Below are 19,188 nucleotides of genomic sequence, written 5' to 3' on the forward strand. Positions count from 1 at the left end.
AGTGGAGAAAAGACAGAAATTTGAACGGGAATGTGTCTAATTTACCTGTGATCTGATCGACTCAAATGCAGCTTATTACCCAGTGTAAGCAGGGCAGCTACAGTTATGCTTACATCGCCGACTCCCTCTATCGCAACCATTTTAGTCATCCTTGGCTTTCTTGTGGTAAGCTTCACACACTAGTCTGCACGTGTGTGATCAACATGGGTTGAAAAAGCCATGCATTTGCCGCAGACGTGCAATGAATAATAATAAAAAAGATTTACTGAATTAAAAAAGATTGAATTCGCCCAATGACAAAAATTAACAGTTGATGTTGAATTGTTAGCCTCCTGTTTAGCCCCAATTTCCGTTTAACGGAGAGAAGATTTTTTCAACAATTTTTTAAACATTTCTAAAAAAATAACTCAAAGAGGCTAATAATTTTGACCATAAAATGTTTAAAAAAATTAAAGCTGCTTTTATTCTAGCCCAAACAAAACAAATAAGAATTTCTCCAGAAGAAAAAATATTATCATACATACTGTGAAAATGTTTTTGCTCTGTTAAACATCATTTGGACAAAAAACAACAACAAAAAAAAGGGGGCTAATAATTCTGATTTCAACAGTAGATCGCAACACAAAACACATGAAAACGAAAGTAACAAGCCAGATTTAAAAGGAGTACAAAGTACAGATATTTGTGTAGAAGTGCAAGGAGTAAAAGTAAAAAGTTAATAATGGAGTAAAAGACTGATACCAGAAAAAAAAATCTACTTAAGTACAGTAACAAACTATTTGTACTTCATTACCTCCCATCTCTGGTCAGAACAATAGTTACGGCAGAGTTTTCCAAATAAAAGCAGGCTTTTTATAACTTGTTGTGGGCAGAAAACACGAAAACAGGAGGGCGTAGGTGGCCAGTGGCTCCAGGGGGTCAAACAGGCAGTGGTCTTGGTTCAAAAATTTTAATTTAAAAAAATGCACCAACCTGCGTGTTAGCATTACTAATAATATGTTCTTTGATAGTGAATATCACTCAAGGCTTGAAACTATTAAAATCAAGTCAGTTTTACTATTGTCTGTGATGGCAGCTGCAAGTGACAACAATTCAACCATATATTATTATATATCTACTATATATTACCTGAATTTAAGGATAGTGTCAGTTCTTTAAGGAAATGTGCATAGCCTAAATCCAGTCTGTTTAGTTTTGTAATGAAACAGCCCTCATTTTTCGATTTCAATAGCGAATATTACGCCGATCATCACACTTTCTCGTGCGTCCTGCCTGGGCAACATATGATCCTTTCAATCCCTGTTACTTTGTAGCATTCCAGGGGTTACAGTCAGCTAAGGGGCCGCCAGATTTAACCAGGATTAGCTCTAGATTTCTCTGGATTATGCAGGCTAGAGTGGGATTAAACCTGATTGCCAGATTTTTCCGGTTTGCCGGGCATATTTGAAAGTGTCTGTATGTGAGGTTGTGTTTGCACGCATTTGAACATTTCCTTCACCAAGCATTCCATTTGGAGACCTGTGTGTACAGTATATTACTAACAGGCTGTTTAAATTCTTGTAGGACACTGTTGGCAATTTGTAGATTTTCCTGGACTGCAGTCGAGTCCAATTGTATCAGGAGACAGATAGAGCTTCAATCCCAGCAGGCACACAACATCATAAGATTTAATATTAGGTTAGATTTAGGAAATGACTTCAGGTGACCAAAACTCGAAGTCTAGCCAGCGTCTAAGCACGTTTTTTTGACGTCCAACAACGACATCAAATTACATTGATATTTGAATGATTTTAGGTTGTGTTGGAAAGTGACCAAAATTCAACATCTGATAGATGTCATAGTGGTAACCAATGTATGGTGTAATGTATGGCATGTACTCCATATGCCTACTTTTTTCCACAAGCTGTTTGGATATTACGACTTCTGAGGATCAATAATTGTGTATATATGCATTTTTTGTTAATTATGCGCCATCCCCCCGCTGCAGCTGTGAGAAACTTTTTTAAAACGAAAACATTTGCGATTACGTCATGAACTGTACACTACTGAATTGTCGCCCCTTTAAACTTGATATAAAATCATTTAGTCAGCAAACCACAGCAGTGCAGAGCGAGAGCACAAGGTATGTTTGTCGATAGATTGTTTGTTAGAATATCTGCATATTTGCAGTTCTTAGCTATAGAAATGACAAAAACTTGTATCCTCGACGCTCACGTCATCCTCAAAGCTGTTTCCTTTCATTGAAAATGTAACTCCTGACAGACAATTTTCTGTTTATTTCACAATTAACAATGGGAATAAAACACAGTGCATGTGCATTAACTATAACATAGATTCATGCACAGGATTAAACACAGTGACAGAACCACTCAATGAATGTACTCATTTTAACGGCATATCTGAATGACATCAGTGTGAAACAACATTTGTTGTATGGTATTTAAAATGATTTTCTATTTTGACTTATATCACAATAGTCAAATTTGTAAATTAGCCGGTAAGTTTTTAATATGTTTATATTTATGCCATTCTGAATTTAAAAGTGGCAGTTTAATTTAATACATGTAAAAAATGTACTTGAGTATAGGCTAGTATTTGGGTTCTTAAAAAAGTGTGCTTTGCTTTTGTTTTCTACATTTTTATAAAGTTGAAACTAAAAAAAAACTTATTATGAGGTATTGTGTGTAGAGTTTTAAAGCAATAAATTAATTTAATCAATTTTGGAATAAGGCGTGTAAAAAAAAAAAAAAAAAAAAAAAAAAAAATATATATATATATATATATATATATATATATATATATATATATATATATATATATATATATAAAGTGCTATGAATACTTTCCGGATGGACTATATATATATATATATATATATATATATATTGAAGTCAGAATTATTAGCCCCCCTTTGAATTTTTTCTTCTTTTTTAAAATATTTTACAAATGATGTTGAAAAGAGTAAGGAAATTTTCACAGTATGTCTGATAATATTTTTTCTTTTGGAGAAAGTCTTATTTGTTTTATTTTGGCTAGAATTAAAGCAGTTTTAAGTTTTTTAAACATCATTTTAAGGACAAAAAATTATCAACCCCTTTAAGCTAATTATTTTTTTGACTGTCTACAGAACAAACCATCGATATACAATAACTTGCCTAATTAATCTAACCTGACTAGTTAATGTAATTAACCTAGTTAAGCCTTTAAATGTCACTTTAAGCTGTATGAAGTGTCTTGAAAAACATGTTGTAAAATATTATTCACTGTCATCATGGCAAAAATAAAATAAATCAGTTATTAGAAATGAGTTATTAAAACTATTATGTTTAGAAATGTGTTGAAAACATCTTCCATATTTATACATATATATTTGGGTTGGGTGGGTAGTACGCCGCCTTTTTGTTAGGACTACACCACTGGTGGTAACGTCCACACAGTGTCAAGGTATAACATGATTGGATGTTGATATTTGATTGATGTTAGGTTAAACATTAACGTCGGCCGAACATTGGGTTCTGACGTCAACCCGATTTTAATTTCCAAACAAAATTAAATGATTAGGTATGTTGCTAAACAACATCAATATCACATCATGTCTTGTGACCTGCAGGGTTATTTCACACTGGCACGTTCTTTGACAGAATGACTTGCCAGCATCATTTTCACTACAAGTCACTGTTGTCCATGGATTTAAATTTTAAGGTCTAAATGCCACTGATAGTCCTACATTACAATTCCTTGCAGGAGACAGGTGAAGCATCTACAATAATAGATATTTGTTATGGCACCGCTGTCCAGCTTATACTGCTATGTGTCACATTTTGTCTTTGCTCCAGCACACAAGCTGGACTTTTTGTAAGCTTTAGTGAGAAAATGTCAGCTAAGTTAGTAGTTGCAGATGTGGCATTATTCGGAATAGTTGCAGAAAGCATGTAGCGCGCATCAGAGAAAGTCAAAGCAGGTCACAGACGGACAGCTACATGGTTGGCCAGCAAATGACTCAGAGGCAGACGAGCTTGAAGGTGTCTAGGTCAAATTCCGAAACCACAGGCCTGCTATTTATATAGCTCACCACAGCCCGCACCACCATAGCATTGGTGACTTCATGAATAATCTGCTTCCATCAAACACCCAGTACTCTTCCCTCATCTTAATGGAGCCACTAAGGGCAAAGAGTGGATCTTTTCACAGACTAAACGACAGTGCGTGGCCTTTCAAGTCTGAGAGTTGTCATGTTTTAAAAATGCAAGCTTTCTACAACAAGCTCATGTGTAGACGGCTGTTTGGTGAGCTGATCTGCAGAGTGGCGGGGTGCTGGTAGCTACTGTGAAGTCATGCAGCCTATAGTTGACTTGCTAATCACTGTTCCACTGAGACAGCTCAAGCAGCGGTGTGACTGCTGATGATTGAAGCTCTCTTGCGAGTTGGGTGAGTCGTCTGACTGTCAGAGAGATGAAAGGCTGTTTGCAGTTTACCTGCAGCATCAAACGGCATCTGCCTCTCTCTTCCCCCCGCTTCTCGCACGTAGCTCCTCTCTTCCCGTTTCCACTGTAGTCATGGTTACCCCTGCAACAGAGCGCGGTTGCCGGAGCTGTCAGGGTGTCGCGCTCAGATCACCTCGCGCAGGTCGTTTCGGCATGCGGTTCCCACTCATGACACCGCGCTTCAATTTGGCTTTGATTAAGACGGCCCAGGAAGCATCTGGCTCTTTCACCAGCACGGGGGCTCGTGTAATTTGGCAGAATAACCGGTGGAGAATAAAGCCCCTTCCTGGGGGGTGAGGGAACATAAATACATCTTGCTTATCCAATTTCTCACCGCGCTGAATGGGAGCGGTGCAAAAAGCAGCAAATCTGCCACTGGTGTTGGGGGAAGAATTAGCCCCTCAGGTGTGAGGTGACACTGAAGCAGCACGTTCTCCAAGATTAGCCTGCTTTACAGTCGATATCCAGCTGTAGTGTAAATTTTGCCAAGGTAATTGGCTCTCTTTTCAGTGACTGATATCCGAACACTCGTGTGAGTGGTAATGGTTCTCAGAATCGCTACGGAAAACAAGAGGCTGCTTTCCGTAAGGGGGTGCGATGGGGGATTATGGAGTATAGATGGGCTGATAGACGCACTCGAAGTGTAATTGTATTGTGGATGATTGAGGGACAGGAAGTAGATTTGTTTTGTCTTATTTGCATTTTTTTTTCTTCAGTCGGAGCAGGTGAATGAAATTAGTGGTGTGATTTGTGGCAGGATTAGAATGAGCGAAAAGAGAGTGATAAACAGATGCGGGACACGGAGAAAGAGATGAATGAGTGTGAGAATGAGGGAATCTGAGTGAAGGAGGGTGTGAAGAGGCTATGCAGCGCTGCGTGTGAGACGGTGTGTGTTTGTAAGGAGTGGAGCCCACACTACATTACTGTTGCTGTGTACACATGTCAACACATTATATGGATTGTTGGTAGTTTTGAGCTTTTGATGGACAGATTCTGATTTTCCTACTGGAGAAAAGAAAATGGAGAGGGAAACAGAGGTGACTTTAGTTTTCTGAAGGATATACACTATGGCTTTCGTAAGCAAGCGGCAGCTAGGAACATTGTCCTATTTAGTCCACCTGGGCGAAAGGGGAACGAGCATAACATTTTGTCCTGAGTCCCATACATTTTAAGCATGACACAAGCAGAAGCAGATTGAGACATTTGATCTTGTTACTTTTTTTTTAAGAATGGGTACAAAATTACTGTCCTAGTCTTTTCTGAGTACAGATGCCGTACAATTTGAAATTACAGTAGTTGGCCTCATTCTGTAGCAGTCTTTCATTATAATGTCCTGGAAGCCATGCACATCATACACAGCTAATAAAAAAGCTTGCATATTTCAAAATCCATTCAAACACTTATAAAATAATCACTAAAAAAATGTTTGATTGCTTAAGGTTTAAATAAAAGTTGTCAATACATTTCTTATTGAATTAATACATTTCTACTTTTTATATGTGAGGGTAGTTGACAAATAAAACATGCTACTGGGAGTGGAAAATACAAAATACAAGGTATTGGAGACCTTGCTATACATGTGAATAGATGAAGTGCATTGTTAGGTGTGATGCACAACGGAATGTTTTATGTTGTGACTTTTATAAACAAGCATGAATAACATGATTCACAATATATCACAGCCTTGAGTGGCTTATTGGTTTATTAAAGCACATAGTAATCATTTAAATTGTATTTATTAAATCCTGACGGCATAGAAAAATGTGAAATATTTACAGTTGATAGCGGGCCTCTGCATGCTCTATGCAATAATGTGCACATCGCTTACTGTATGTGAACAGGTGTTTTACATCATAGTTGCTATACTGCACCGCTGGATCAACATATCGACCAATTCACATCGGAGACTATAACAGTCATTAAGATTCTTCACTCTGTTATACGCCAAAGAAAGAAAAGCATTTCTTTGCTGCATCTGTACCACTGAAGCCTCTCTCTCTCTCTTTCTCTCTCTCTCTCTGGTTTTTGTTTCCTTTGTCTGGTGCTCCTCCAGGATCGCTAGCTTGCCAAAATCACGCCTCGCTCTCGCTTTCTCATCTCACTCTCTGGCTTTCCCTCATATTTCCCCAAGACTGCAATCGATAGAGGCGTCTGTGATCAGGTTGCCACGTGTGATTCATTTGGGTAACCTTGACTACGGTTTGATGTGCGTGTGGACTTGGCTTGGCTAGCTGCAGCGTGAGTCAGAGAAAGCGTGTGCCGTGCAGGAGCTGGTCTGCTTACAGTATTGATTTGCCTGAGCAGCCAAGAGGGGCTTCACCTTTCCCTGCAATGAGTGCCATGAACTGTTTTTAGAGTTTTATAGTAACTTGCACCCTGAATGGTCTTATTTTTATTATCTGTTCATTTGAATAGCACTTGCTCAATGTAAAACCTTTTTTAAATATTCCTTGTATTTCATATATTTTTATTATATATATACCACAGCAGGGAATGCCTATGAATAACTGTTTAATTTGTCCAAATAATATTTATTTATTAATAAATGCACCCATTATTTATGATTTTGTTTATCATCCATGCTTATTATGGTTCTTCAATGTATGTATTATAGTAATATATAGATATAAAGTGTATAAAAACTGTAAATAAATTAAATATGAATTTGGTACTTTGATGGCATGTTTAAAAAGACTAACACCTTATTCCTACTTTTTTTTTCTTCTGTCTACAGAACTCCATTAGACACAACCTCTCCCTGCATACCAGATTCATCCGTGTTCAAAATGAGGGAACAGGAAAAAGTTCCTGGTGGATGCTTAACCCGGAAGGTGGAAAAATGGGCAAAGGACCCCGCAGACGAGCTGTATCCATGGACAATGGCACTAAGTACCTGAAGAGCCGAGGCAGAGTCAGCCGGAAGAGAACAGCGGCTGTGGGAATGGGTAGAGAGCTTGGAGCACCTGGAATACAGGGATCGCCTGAACATGGAAGCCCAGCAGGGAAGGGAGTAATGGGCATTGGAAGTGAAGAGTTTGATGCCTGGACAGACCTTCACTCCAGAACAAGTTCCTCTGCATCAACGTTAAGTGGATGCTTGTCTCCTATTCTGGCTGAGACAGAACCTGATGAACCAGAGGAAGGAGGACTTTCTTGTTCAGCCTCCCCACGACTCTACCCTAGCCCCACCAGCACAAGATCTCCAGCACTGGGAACAGGTGGACATTGTCCATCTGTTGAGCTTCCGCATCTAGCTGATCTAACTGGAGCAATCAGCTTGGAAGAGGGCTACTCCCAGCCTCTACCACTTAAGCGCAATGGATATCACTATGGCCCTGCACCTAAAGCAGAGACCTCCTACTGTGGTACAGTCTATGGCCAACCATCCATGGGCATGCTTAGGCATCATACGCCTATGCAGACTATTCAGGAAAATAAGCCTACTAGCTTCCAGCGTGCCCTTAGGGCATACTCAGAGAACAATGCCCTTGAAAGTTTGCTTGCTGGAGGGCCACAATACTGTGGTAAGGACATGGTTGTGGGGCAAGGAGGAACATCTCATTCACTTATGTCACAATCTAATACTGCTGTGCATTCTCACGGCCACAATCAGAGCCACAATCACAGCCAGAATCACAATCATAACCCAGAGCATGGCCACAATCGCAATTCCAGTCAAAGCCTTCACAATGGTCATGGAGTAACTCATGAGCAAAACCCAAGCCATCATCACAATCCCAATCAAGCTCATAATAAGCATCACCCAAGTCTTGACTACAATCACCATAAACAACACCGTGGCCATGACTATGTTCAATCTCATGACCACAAACTCAATGCTAGTCCCAATCACATGCACAATCACCTTCAGCATAACAATTCCAGACAACCAGATCTTTCTCCTAGGGTGAGCAATGACATGTTGCAACCCTACAACCACAAATCACCCAGCCTTTATGGCCCACGTGCTCATCTTCCTTCTACTGCTCTGCCTCCTAACCCTGCCAGTGTCTTGGATGTACCCCAAGACCCATGTCGCCTGGCTTCAGCTCCCCATCCTCGCCATCAATCCTACCCAGGTTCCCACCTCCACCAGGGCATGACAGAACCCTGGCAGGGGTATTACCACCACACATCACAGAATGCTAATTACCATGGAAACCACCAAGCTAACCATCACCATGATCCTCAAAATCGGTTGCAATCTGAGCTGGAAATGGATGTGCACCAGAGCAGTTTGGATTGTGATGTGGAATCCATCCTCCTGAATGACTTTATGGACTCAACAGAGGGAATGGACTTTAACTTTGACGGGTCATTATCACAGGGTGTGGGCATGGGAATGGGTTTGGGGATGGGAATGGGAGTTTTTGCAGGACCTCAACAATCACACAATAGCCAGAGTTGGGTGCCTGGGTAAACCGAGGGGACATTGAGGACCTACATATAGGCAAACATTCAACCATACAGCCTTCTGAAGGGCAGCAGGTCAAGTTGGGAATTATAAGGAACAAACTGACCAATATTCCCTTTCACTGATGTCAGATTCTGGACTCATAATTATTCCCTGAAAAATCCACCCCCACCCCACCCCATCTACTCCATTGTCCCTGCTGTGGAATAATGTCATAGTGCCCTAACAGTCTTTTCTGTGGTTCATGTCCTTCAGTTTGTGCTCAATTCATCACCTCCATCTCTTTCTGGGCAAAAGCTCTGAAGCACTTTACATGGCCATCCATTCTGATGCTGTAACGACCACCCCGCGACCTGGGAGGAATCACATTGTCCGCTGGCCTGGGTTTAATGTATGCAAACGACTTTGTTATCCTTGCTGAACAAAAAAAGTAAATAATTAAGCATTGGTGTTGTTTTACTAAACATGAGTACAGGATTGAGCAGTTGCTATAGCTGTCTGAGTGTCTGTGCTGTCATTTGTGTATTCGTCAGTGTGTGCGGGTGTGTGAGTGTCTGAGTGTGGAGCTGCTTTTCTTTGGTAAATGTACGCACCTCCTCCCAAGGAGGTCTATTGGATGTCCCTTTATTGTGGGCCAGGACAGTCATCCATCAGACACACTCTATTGATATTCAGCATATCCTTTTTAATCTCCAAAGTAATGCACCAGCTATGCATCACTGTTGCAAATAGAATGTGATGCTCAGAGAGCACAGGGCTGTTTTTTTTTTTCCCCCGGACACACAACGGCTTAATGTGTTTTGGCGAAAGTGATGATTAAAGTCACTCTGCAGTAAATGGGGGGGCAGGAGGAGGGGTATTAGAAGGAGGTAGGGAGGGCAGAGATGAAGAGATAGAGGGGGAAAAGGAGAAATGCAAATATTATCACTATGCCCCCTTCCTCTCCATTCTGTGAATTTATAAAGCTTTTCCTGTAATGAAATAAGGAACGATCCAACACTACCGCATATCCTGTGCAGGGCTCTTTCCTTGTTCACCTCAGCCTAGCTACTCTGTGGCACCCCTCGTCTTAAGCCAATGCCTTGGCTTTATTTGAGCAACATTAGTATCCTTTACTGTCTTTCAGCCCTACCCATGTCTCTACCCAACCTAATCAATGATAATTGATCAAATTTGAAGCTTTGTCAACCTTCATTAACTGGTAATTTAATACAGAACTGGACTCTGGAATCGTCCCTGTAACAAGTAACTCAACCAACCAACTGATGGTAGCGCCACTGTAGCTCAAAGGGATCCTTTCTTATATATAGACTGAGGTCTCAAAAACTTAAAACTATATATATATATATATATATATATATATATATATATATATATATATATATATATATATATATATATATATATATATATATATATATATATATAAAGTTACAATTCCACCATCTTCCAAAGCCAATGCTGATTTAGTCAGCGAGCAAAAAAAAAAATAAATCGGTGCTACATTCCCTTTGCAGACTTGCCCTATCATGCTACCATTATCCTGTGGTCTCTCAGAATCAAGTAATTAAATGCAACTGTGTATTTTCTCGTTCTGAATGTAACACAACACCATAGATTTCTGACGGAGAAATCTGTAATTTTGACATGGGTGGTGAAGTTTGGTAAGGAAATGTAAGGGGCACATTTAAGCCAACAATTAATATCCCAGTTCTCTTCCGCTATCGATACTGGATAGTAGTAGATAAAGTAATGGGCACACTACATGACTATCATAATTGACATAATTAAATCGCCATTATAAATGTAGCTAAAAGGTAGGCCTGTTAATTTGACTGGCAATTAAAAAACATATCAGATATAAAAGAGCTCTGACAGTTAGGTCTTTGATATGAGATTTTTTTTCAAAGCAATGGGAGGCTATCAAACCAGAATTGCCTGTATGTAAATTGCTGGCCTATCCATTCCAACAATTGCTAAATTATTTGCTGTCAAGACACAATCCAAATATATTTGGGAAGAAACAAAAACTACTTTGGCAAATGTATTAATTGGCAAAAAATTATGAAGCAGCACCTTTCTGATCAAGTCAGAAGACCAAACATCAGATGGTAAAAAAAAAACAAAAAAAAAAACACTTGCAGTGATTTATAATTACACAATTATAATGGCTCCATGCACACTACTAATCAAATTCAAGAGTGGTGTCATGGCTTCCAAGGTAAAGCCATTCCAAGACCAAATATTTGAATTTTCATGTTCTGATGCTCCAGGAGTGCATTCGACCTTATTAAGAATTGAGTCTTTTTCTCTCCAACAAGAACTGAAACTGTGGTGAGTAAGCCTCTAGCCAAGTCCTTAATAATTATACAGTGTTTGGTGTTTTAGGTTATTTCATCCACCCCGTGTATGTTTATTTGCTTTTGTCTGCGATTACTGATATTTCATAAAGAACCCCCCACCCCACCTCCATTTTCCCCCTTTAAAATATCCTGCCAAGTGCTTTCTCGAAGACTGAAGCCATCCACAGATATATGACTTGGATGCAGCTTTTTGTTCTGCTTAAATTTTGATGAGAAAAAACGTACATGGTGAGCGAAATAGAGAGGGCGGTTAAAAAGATAAAGGAAGCTGACAGAGAGTGAGTTGAAAAGGACGGCACTAGGTTGCTTGAAAGAAGAAGAAAAAAAGAAGAAGCCCTCACAGATAGAGATGGTGTGTGTGTTTGTGTGCATGAGAGAGAGAGTCTGTCAGAGTAGCTTCCCTCAGCAGAGCTGTTTGAATCAGGCCAAATGTCAAGTGGCTCTCTACAGTGTTTCTCACACGGCCCGATCAGATAGCCATCCTTCTTTCTCACTGTCTCTCTTTCCTGCCAAGGACAATGAGCACTGTCTTCATCCGCTTTCATTCCCATCTTTATGTTCTTTTTGAGGTGGCCAGGAATCTGTTGTTATCCAACTGTGATTTTGATTGCTGGCCCACGCCTGCTTCAGCGCTCAGCTTCATGTGTGCGTGAGCGTGTATGCGTGTGTGTGTGTGTGTGTGTGTGTAGCACAGTGATGTACCTGAAATGATATGAAAATGAATTGAAATTGTGCCCTGGTATTTACTATGCCTGGCTATCAATAATATAATATACACAGTTTATATTTATTGGGTATAGAGATGGGCTGGATGACGGTATGGAACTCCTGTTTCCCATTCATCTATATTGTCCTGATTTTATTACAGTTCATTTCTGTTTCATGCTGTACAAAAATCTGTATTGAGAAAATTGTATAATATTTTTTGACAAGCAAATATCAGTTTTATTTCTTTTTTTTTTTATTAAATGATGTATCTGCTCATCTTGTGGCCTGTAAAATAAAACAAAAGAGAAATTGAAACAACTGAAAGCCTTTTCTTCTGTGTGAAGATACTTGTGAAAAAATCACAAATGGGATCTATAATGCTTTTCTTGTCTATTTTAGAATTTTTTTTTTTAATGACTATAGTTTTGCTTGGTATTGTGACATATTCTCAAGTTAAATATAACATTGAATGAGAGAAAAAAATAATTAAGTAACTAAATGAAAGCAGAGCTTGGATAAATAATTGACTGATAATTGGAGCGGTTAATGAAGTTCTATCCAAATTGTTAGAAAGAAACCTCCAAAAAGATCAATTGGCAAAAAATAAAAATAAAAAATAAATAAAATAATAATAATAATAATAATAAATAAATAAATAAAATATTCCAAAAAATGTTTTTTTTCTTTTTTTTGCAAATGAACTTTCAATGTAATATTCGTTTTTTTTCCCCAAAGAACCTTACAATGGGAAATCTCGAAAGAACCAAGCTTTTCTAAGTCTGAAGCATTCGATTAACAACTTTCATCTACATTTACAAAACAGAGCACAAATAATAATCAAATCAATAAGATAATAAAACAAATGAATACAATTATATCATAGAATAACCACAAACACAACCAAAATAAATAAAGAAAAAAATATTTACACTTCTACTAATTAATTTTTTTTTCAATAAACTAATCAGTCTTCTTCGACATTTTGATTTTAGAAACTTTAAATATTTACAGTATAACCTAAATTCCTTTTGGAAAACTAAAAACAGTTGTTTTGTTTTAAGGCACTTGCATTTATGAATATAAAACTTCTCTGAGAGGACAACTTGATGGAAACTTTTAACCACTTGAATGAATCAGACCAGAAGGTTCTACTATTTAAACAGTCAAAAAATAAGTGGACAGTCATTTCAATGTCAATCTCACAGAATGTACAATTGTTGTGATCAAAATGAAATTTACGTCTAAAAAACTCTGAAGATGGGTAAATATCAATGAACATTTTAAAGTGTACTTCTTTAGCTTTGGGGGGTATGGGGAAGAAAAGAAACATTGTTCTTAATTCAATAATAGAGCTCTTGGAAATAAAGAAAATACACATTATTTCTGCCAGCTTGTATTGGAAATTTATCTTGGGTTAATATTGATTTTTTATTAGGTATTTCACTCTGAATAAAATCCTGTCCATTTGTCAACAAATAAGGCAGAAGTCTTTCATTTTTATTGGTGACAACATTACTAACCATCATTATAAATGCTTTAGGAATAGATTTCAATACCCTATTGTATTGTTTATTATATTTAAAGTTATATTTTTCACAAAAAAAATTCTGTGGCTCAAAGGTTTCTGTAGATCTCACAGTTTTTTTTTTTTTTTTTTGTGGAATTATTATTATTTTTTTTTAGAAGTATTTTTATTGCGTGTCAGCCTTTTTTATTTCTTCCTTTTCTTCTTTTTATGAGAGATTATTTTATGAGAACCATTTTAGGCAAAGTGGATAATAAATAAAACAACTGAGAATTCAATTAAGTCTCTTGAACTGTGAAAGAGCGACCCCAGAGCAACAACATTTTCCTTTGGGATGCCAAGGAGGTCAGTGGGAATAATACTCATTATGTGTGTTTCTATGTGTGTCATGGGAATTTGATATGGTTTTTAAAAGCAAATACTGTGCATATTCAGAATTCAACATTTAGAGAGCAACTGTTTATTGCTAATATAGGCAGCTCCCTTTTAATGTGACATACATTTGAAAAGCTTTACATAATCAGAGACTTGATAGAAAATTGGCACAATGCTAAGCTGATGCTATATACTGTACAACACTGTCCTTTAATTGGGAGAGTTGAGCACTTAATAAAATAATAATGTATTATTATTACCCGATCAAATTTCTACTTCTAATACATTCCACACATCTATACGAAGGACACATGCAAGGCTCTCTTTGAATTTGTCTAAAATTAGGCTACCTTTTGGAAAGCCCCATATTGGAAGCACATTCAAGATATAGACTGTTTAGTAGGTTTTGGAACAGAATGTGTATACATTAATTTAAAAGTGCATCATTTACTATGCTTTGTGTGTGTGTGTGTGTGTGTGTGTGTGTGTGTGTGTGTGTGTGTGTGTGTGTGTGTGTGTGTGTGTGTGTGTGTGTGCGTGTGTGTGTGTGTGTGTGTGTGTGTATGTGTGTGATAAGGCTCGTTAACACCCCTGATGCTGTTCCACAGCTGTCCTTGTCCCTATGGAAGCTTTTTCACTGAGGGAATGCTGGCATCTGCAGTGCCATACTGTTCCACATCTTTCTCTGAGATTCACACACACACATGCGCGCACACACAGAGACACACATACATTGCTGCTCGTCTAATTGACTCCGCTCATCTCTGGCTTTGCCTCGCCTCCACAGGCGACTGTGCGTGAGCGAGAAACGGACAACTGAGTCGTGAGAGAAAAAGAGAGAAAAGAGAGAGGGAAACGGTACTGGAAACACATGCTCACTCCGAACATGACTCCTCCCCCTCTTCCCTTGAGATAATGATAACCATAAAAACAGATTATTTTAATTTAGCTGCAGAAATAAAGGAGTTGTTTCACCCAGGATTGAAATTTCTTTTCATTTACTTACATTAACCTCTTTTAGTTCCAAGCCTGTCTGACTTTTTTTTATCCATAGAACACAAAGGCTACAAATCACGCTCTGCCATTCAACTTCCAATAAAGACTATAAAACAACCCTTAAAAAAAAAAAAATAAAAAAAAATAAAAAAAAACTATAGTCCAGATGACTTGTACTCTGTTTCCAAATGTCTCTTGAAATCATGAGAAGCAGACCGGACTTTTTGTTCTTGAACGAACAACCTTCACTTTGGCTGAAGTTGAATGTGCATAGATTCATAAAGGTTTTGATGTCATTTCCATTTCAGAGTTGCTGAAGAAAGATTCCCTCACACAAAAGCTCTGAATGCCTAGAATACAACGCTTTATTTTGATGGTCCATTTGAGTAGTAGACTGTGCTTTATATCTGCTGATGCCGCTCCTTCAACAGACATTTAACTGACTATAAGAAACTTTGCTAGTACATGTCATCTTATTCTAACCCTAACCCCAACCTAACAGTCTTCTTATGATCTAATGAGAATTAGTTGGCATGTAGATGCAACGTAATTTAGATTCAACAATCGGACCATCAAAATAATGTGTGACCCAATACTTGATCTGTATCGACTGCTTTTACAGGACTTTATGATTGAAAGACAACAGTCACCAGGTTTTGCATGGAAAAGAACCATGTAGTGTCACATTTATTTATACAAAGAAATTTTTAAAGCAGCTTTGCAATAATAATAAAAGCAGGCGCATATTTGTGTTTTCATTCTTCAATCAGGAAACACATTTTCTGCTGTGAAGCAGGTTTTAATATACAAATGTCACACTATTCAGCCAAGTTTAGCCCTCTACTGCATGTATTATGATAGATCTATAAAAAATATTAAACTTTGTTTTTTTCTTTTCTTATAATGGCTTAACTTGAAGTGCTGTAAAAAAAATAATAAAAAAAATTGGCCATTTTTTTATGGTACTTTATGATATGTTGCCATATGTCAACAACGTTCAATAGAGGATCTAACTTTGAAATTTCCAATTTAGAACTTTCCTTATATTTAATAATTTTGTTGTTATATTTGTTGTTGTATATATATATATATATATATATATATATATATATATATATATATATATATATATATATATATATATATATATATATATATATATATATATATATATATTGATTGGTGTTTTTGAATTAAATATTTGACTGGTGTCGCATTCTTATAAACTTTAACACCGAATTTATAAATGATACATACTTTCCAACAACTGATATTCCGACAGCTTTAATTTATTCAGTTATTATTTGCTGAATATTATTTAAAACAAACATTTTATTGTATCATGTACAACATACAGTATGTATAAATATTTCTCTAGTAAATAATATAGCCAATAAATAACAAGTCTAATATATCCAGATCCATTAGAATAATGTAGCTACTAGCTAACTGTGTTTCTATACGCCTGTCTTATATGCCTCTGAGCTACTTTCCCGAACTGTCTGCATCACTGCTCTTATTAAATGTCCAATCTGCATCATTCTCATGATCACTAAATCCCATCTCATCCTCACTTTTGTCTGCAGGATGAGCCAGTTCTATCCTTTTCTTCTTTCTCTTGCCATACAACATAGTGGTCCTCACTAATACACTGTTCCTTGTATATCTAATCAAAAGTATTGTCATTAAAATTATATTTTATCCATAATGCCAATGCCATTAACATATGACAAATCAACATTATATTACTAGCAAATATGCTGTTATTGTTTCAATTAAAAGATCGCACCTGACCTTGCTTGATAGCTAACCTGTTGCATTATTGCACATTCCACTATTGGACAATGTTGCCATTTGGCAACACACATTTGATTGATTTACAAAAAAAATAATTGAATAAAAACTTTTTTGAGTGGGGAATATGTCATCATAACTTACTGGAGGTGATGTCTTGGATTTTTTTGTGGATCTTACTTGAGTTGAGTTTTTATTGATGTTTTCTTTTGCATTCAGCAACTGCTCAGGATAAATGCCAATCTGTCAGAAAAGATTGAAAGAGAAAAACCCTGCACATCATGTGACTTAACCAAAGCATATCATTGGCTAAACTAAGGTCTTCTCTTGAAGAAACCTGGACCACCATGGGATAAGTGGTTAGTTTAATATCGATTCAATTACAAGCAAAAACAGTGTGAACGTTTTAAAAGTGTGAAAAGTTTAAGTCTACACAGCGTAACACAAGACATCATTATTTAGCTCAAGTCAGTTCAATGTCGATTCAGTTAAATTCAGTAACAGAGCAATGTTCATCCAATTATAAACAGTTATTCAACTCAATTCAGGTATAATTGTTTTTATAATTCTTTCATCTGAAGGTTTTTTTTAAAATAGTTCCCTTTCATATTAATTTGAAAAATAATCATAGTGTAAAATATGGATGGGGATTTTTTCATACAGAACATACATCGGATAAGCAATAGACATATGGCATTATTCAATAATTGAACATATTGTGATGAAAATATGCAATACTGACATTCTGGGCACTTTAAAATAATGTGAATATTTTTTTTTTACATAATTATTTTATAATTATTATTTAGAAATGTTATAATTATTTATTATTATTTTATTTATCCTTCTGTATTAACAATTAGTTATTATTTCAACTTTTAGAGTGTGTTTCATGAATAATCAGGTTATTCATCAAAGCATCAAATGCTGGAAGACTTAATCGGCTGTTTATTTTTAAACATAAACATTTTCACGTAAATCTGGCCTACGGCTTTGAAATTTCTCTGACTATTAATAGGCCCTATGTTCGTTAACTCTGCACAGTAAGGATTTATTTGTTAACATCAGTTCATTTAAGTAACGTCAATACAATGACAACTAAAAAGCATGTATTGAAGAATTAGTTCACCCAAAAATAAAGATTAACTCACCTTAGTGTGCTTCCAAACCTTTATGCGTTTGTTTCTTCTGATGAACAAAAAGACATTATATTATATTGGATATTTTGTACTGAAGAATGTTGGAAACTGTTAAAAATAGACATTCACTGTAAGAAAAACAAACACGGTGACACAGTGGGTATCACGATCACCTCACAGCAAGACTGTCGCTGGTTCGAGCCTCTGTCAGTTGGCATTTCTGTGTGGAGTTGGCATGTTTTCCCCATGGGTTTCCTCCAGGTTCACCAGTTTTCCCCACAAGTTCAAAGACATGCACTATAGGTAAATTGAGTTGGCGCTTTTTTATTTTCTTTTTTGAATATTTCCCAAATGATGTTTTACAGAGCATAGGCAATTTTCACAATATGTCTGATAATATTTTTTTCTTCTGGAGAAAGTCTTATTTGTTTCATTTCGACTAGAATAAAAGCAGTTTTCAAATTTTTAAACACCATTTTATGGGCAAAATTATTAGCCCTTTAGCCATTTTTTTTCTATAGTCTACAGAACAAACCATCATTATACAATAACTTACCTAAGTACCTCAACATGCTTAGTAAACTTAATTAACCCAGTTAAGCTTTTAAATGCCACTTTAAGCTATGCAGAAGTGTCTTGAAAAATATCTAAACAAATATTATTTACTGTCATCATGGCACAGATAAAATAAATCAGAAATGAGTTATTAAAACTATTAGGTTTAGAAATCTGTTGAAAAAATCTCTTCGTTAAACTCTTCGTTCTCTTCTCTTCGTTTTGCCAGTGCAGAAATGGAAATAGTCGTGCCTAACTGGGTCTGGTTTCTCTCAAGATTTTTTTTCTTCACTTTTGCCAATTGGTGAAGTTTTTTTTTTTTTTTTTTCTCGCCACTGTCGCCACTTGCTTGCATGGTTCGGGATCTGTAGAGCTGCGTATCGATGGATTTGCTCTTCAGTGTTTGGACTCTCAGTAGTGATTATAAAACCACCCTGAACTGAGCTAAATTGATCTGAACTTAAACTGAAAATTGAACTGACACTGTTTCAATTTACTAAAATCTTTTATGTAAAGCTGCTTTGACAAAATCTACTTTTTAAAAGTGCTATACAAATAAAGGTATAAAGGTGAATTGAATTGAATTAAACAGACATTGGGCAAAAAAATAAATAAACACGGGAGGGGGGATAATAGTTCTGACTTCAACTGTATATTGCACTTTAAGCTGCATACTATTTTGTTCAGTTATCTTTGTTCAGTATCTTGCAAAAAAAAAAAAAAAAACTTGAAAAAATGTTATGCGGTATGCTGTTATCATAAACAAAATAATTTGGTTTAAAATATGTATATATTAAAAACAATCTTCTCTCCATTAAACATCGCTTGGAAAATA

At 36.6% G+C, this 19,188-nt stretch overlaps 2 protein-coding genes across 2 annotated transcripts in view; one reads left to right on the forward strand and one right to left on the reverse strand.

Moving 5' to 3' along the window:
- Window positions 1-10,388, forward strand: part of foxo6b (forkhead box O6 b) — a 48,053-nt gene extending 37,665 nt beyond the window's left edge. The window contains 1 exon segment of the mRNA NM_001135132.3: window positions 7,219-10,388. Within this exon segment, the coding sequence (NP_001128604.2) occupies window positions 7,219-8,904 (1,686 nt within the window). The 3' untranslated portion in view covers window positions 8,905-10,388.
- Window positions 1-19,188, reverse strand: part of LOC147839576 (uncharacterized) — an 846,284-nt gene that overhangs the window by 546,647 nt on the left and 280,449 nt on the right. The gene's annotated exons all lie outside the window — the stretch shown is intronic.

Source organism: Danio rerio, chromosome 19 (genome assembly GCF_052040795.2).
Source record: "Danio rerio strain M-AB ecotype USA chromosome 19, GRCz13ab, whole genome shotgun sequence".
Taxonomy (NCBI): domain Eukaryota; kingdom Metazoa; phylum Chordata; class Actinopteri; order Cypriniformes; family Danionidae; genus Danio; species Danio rerio.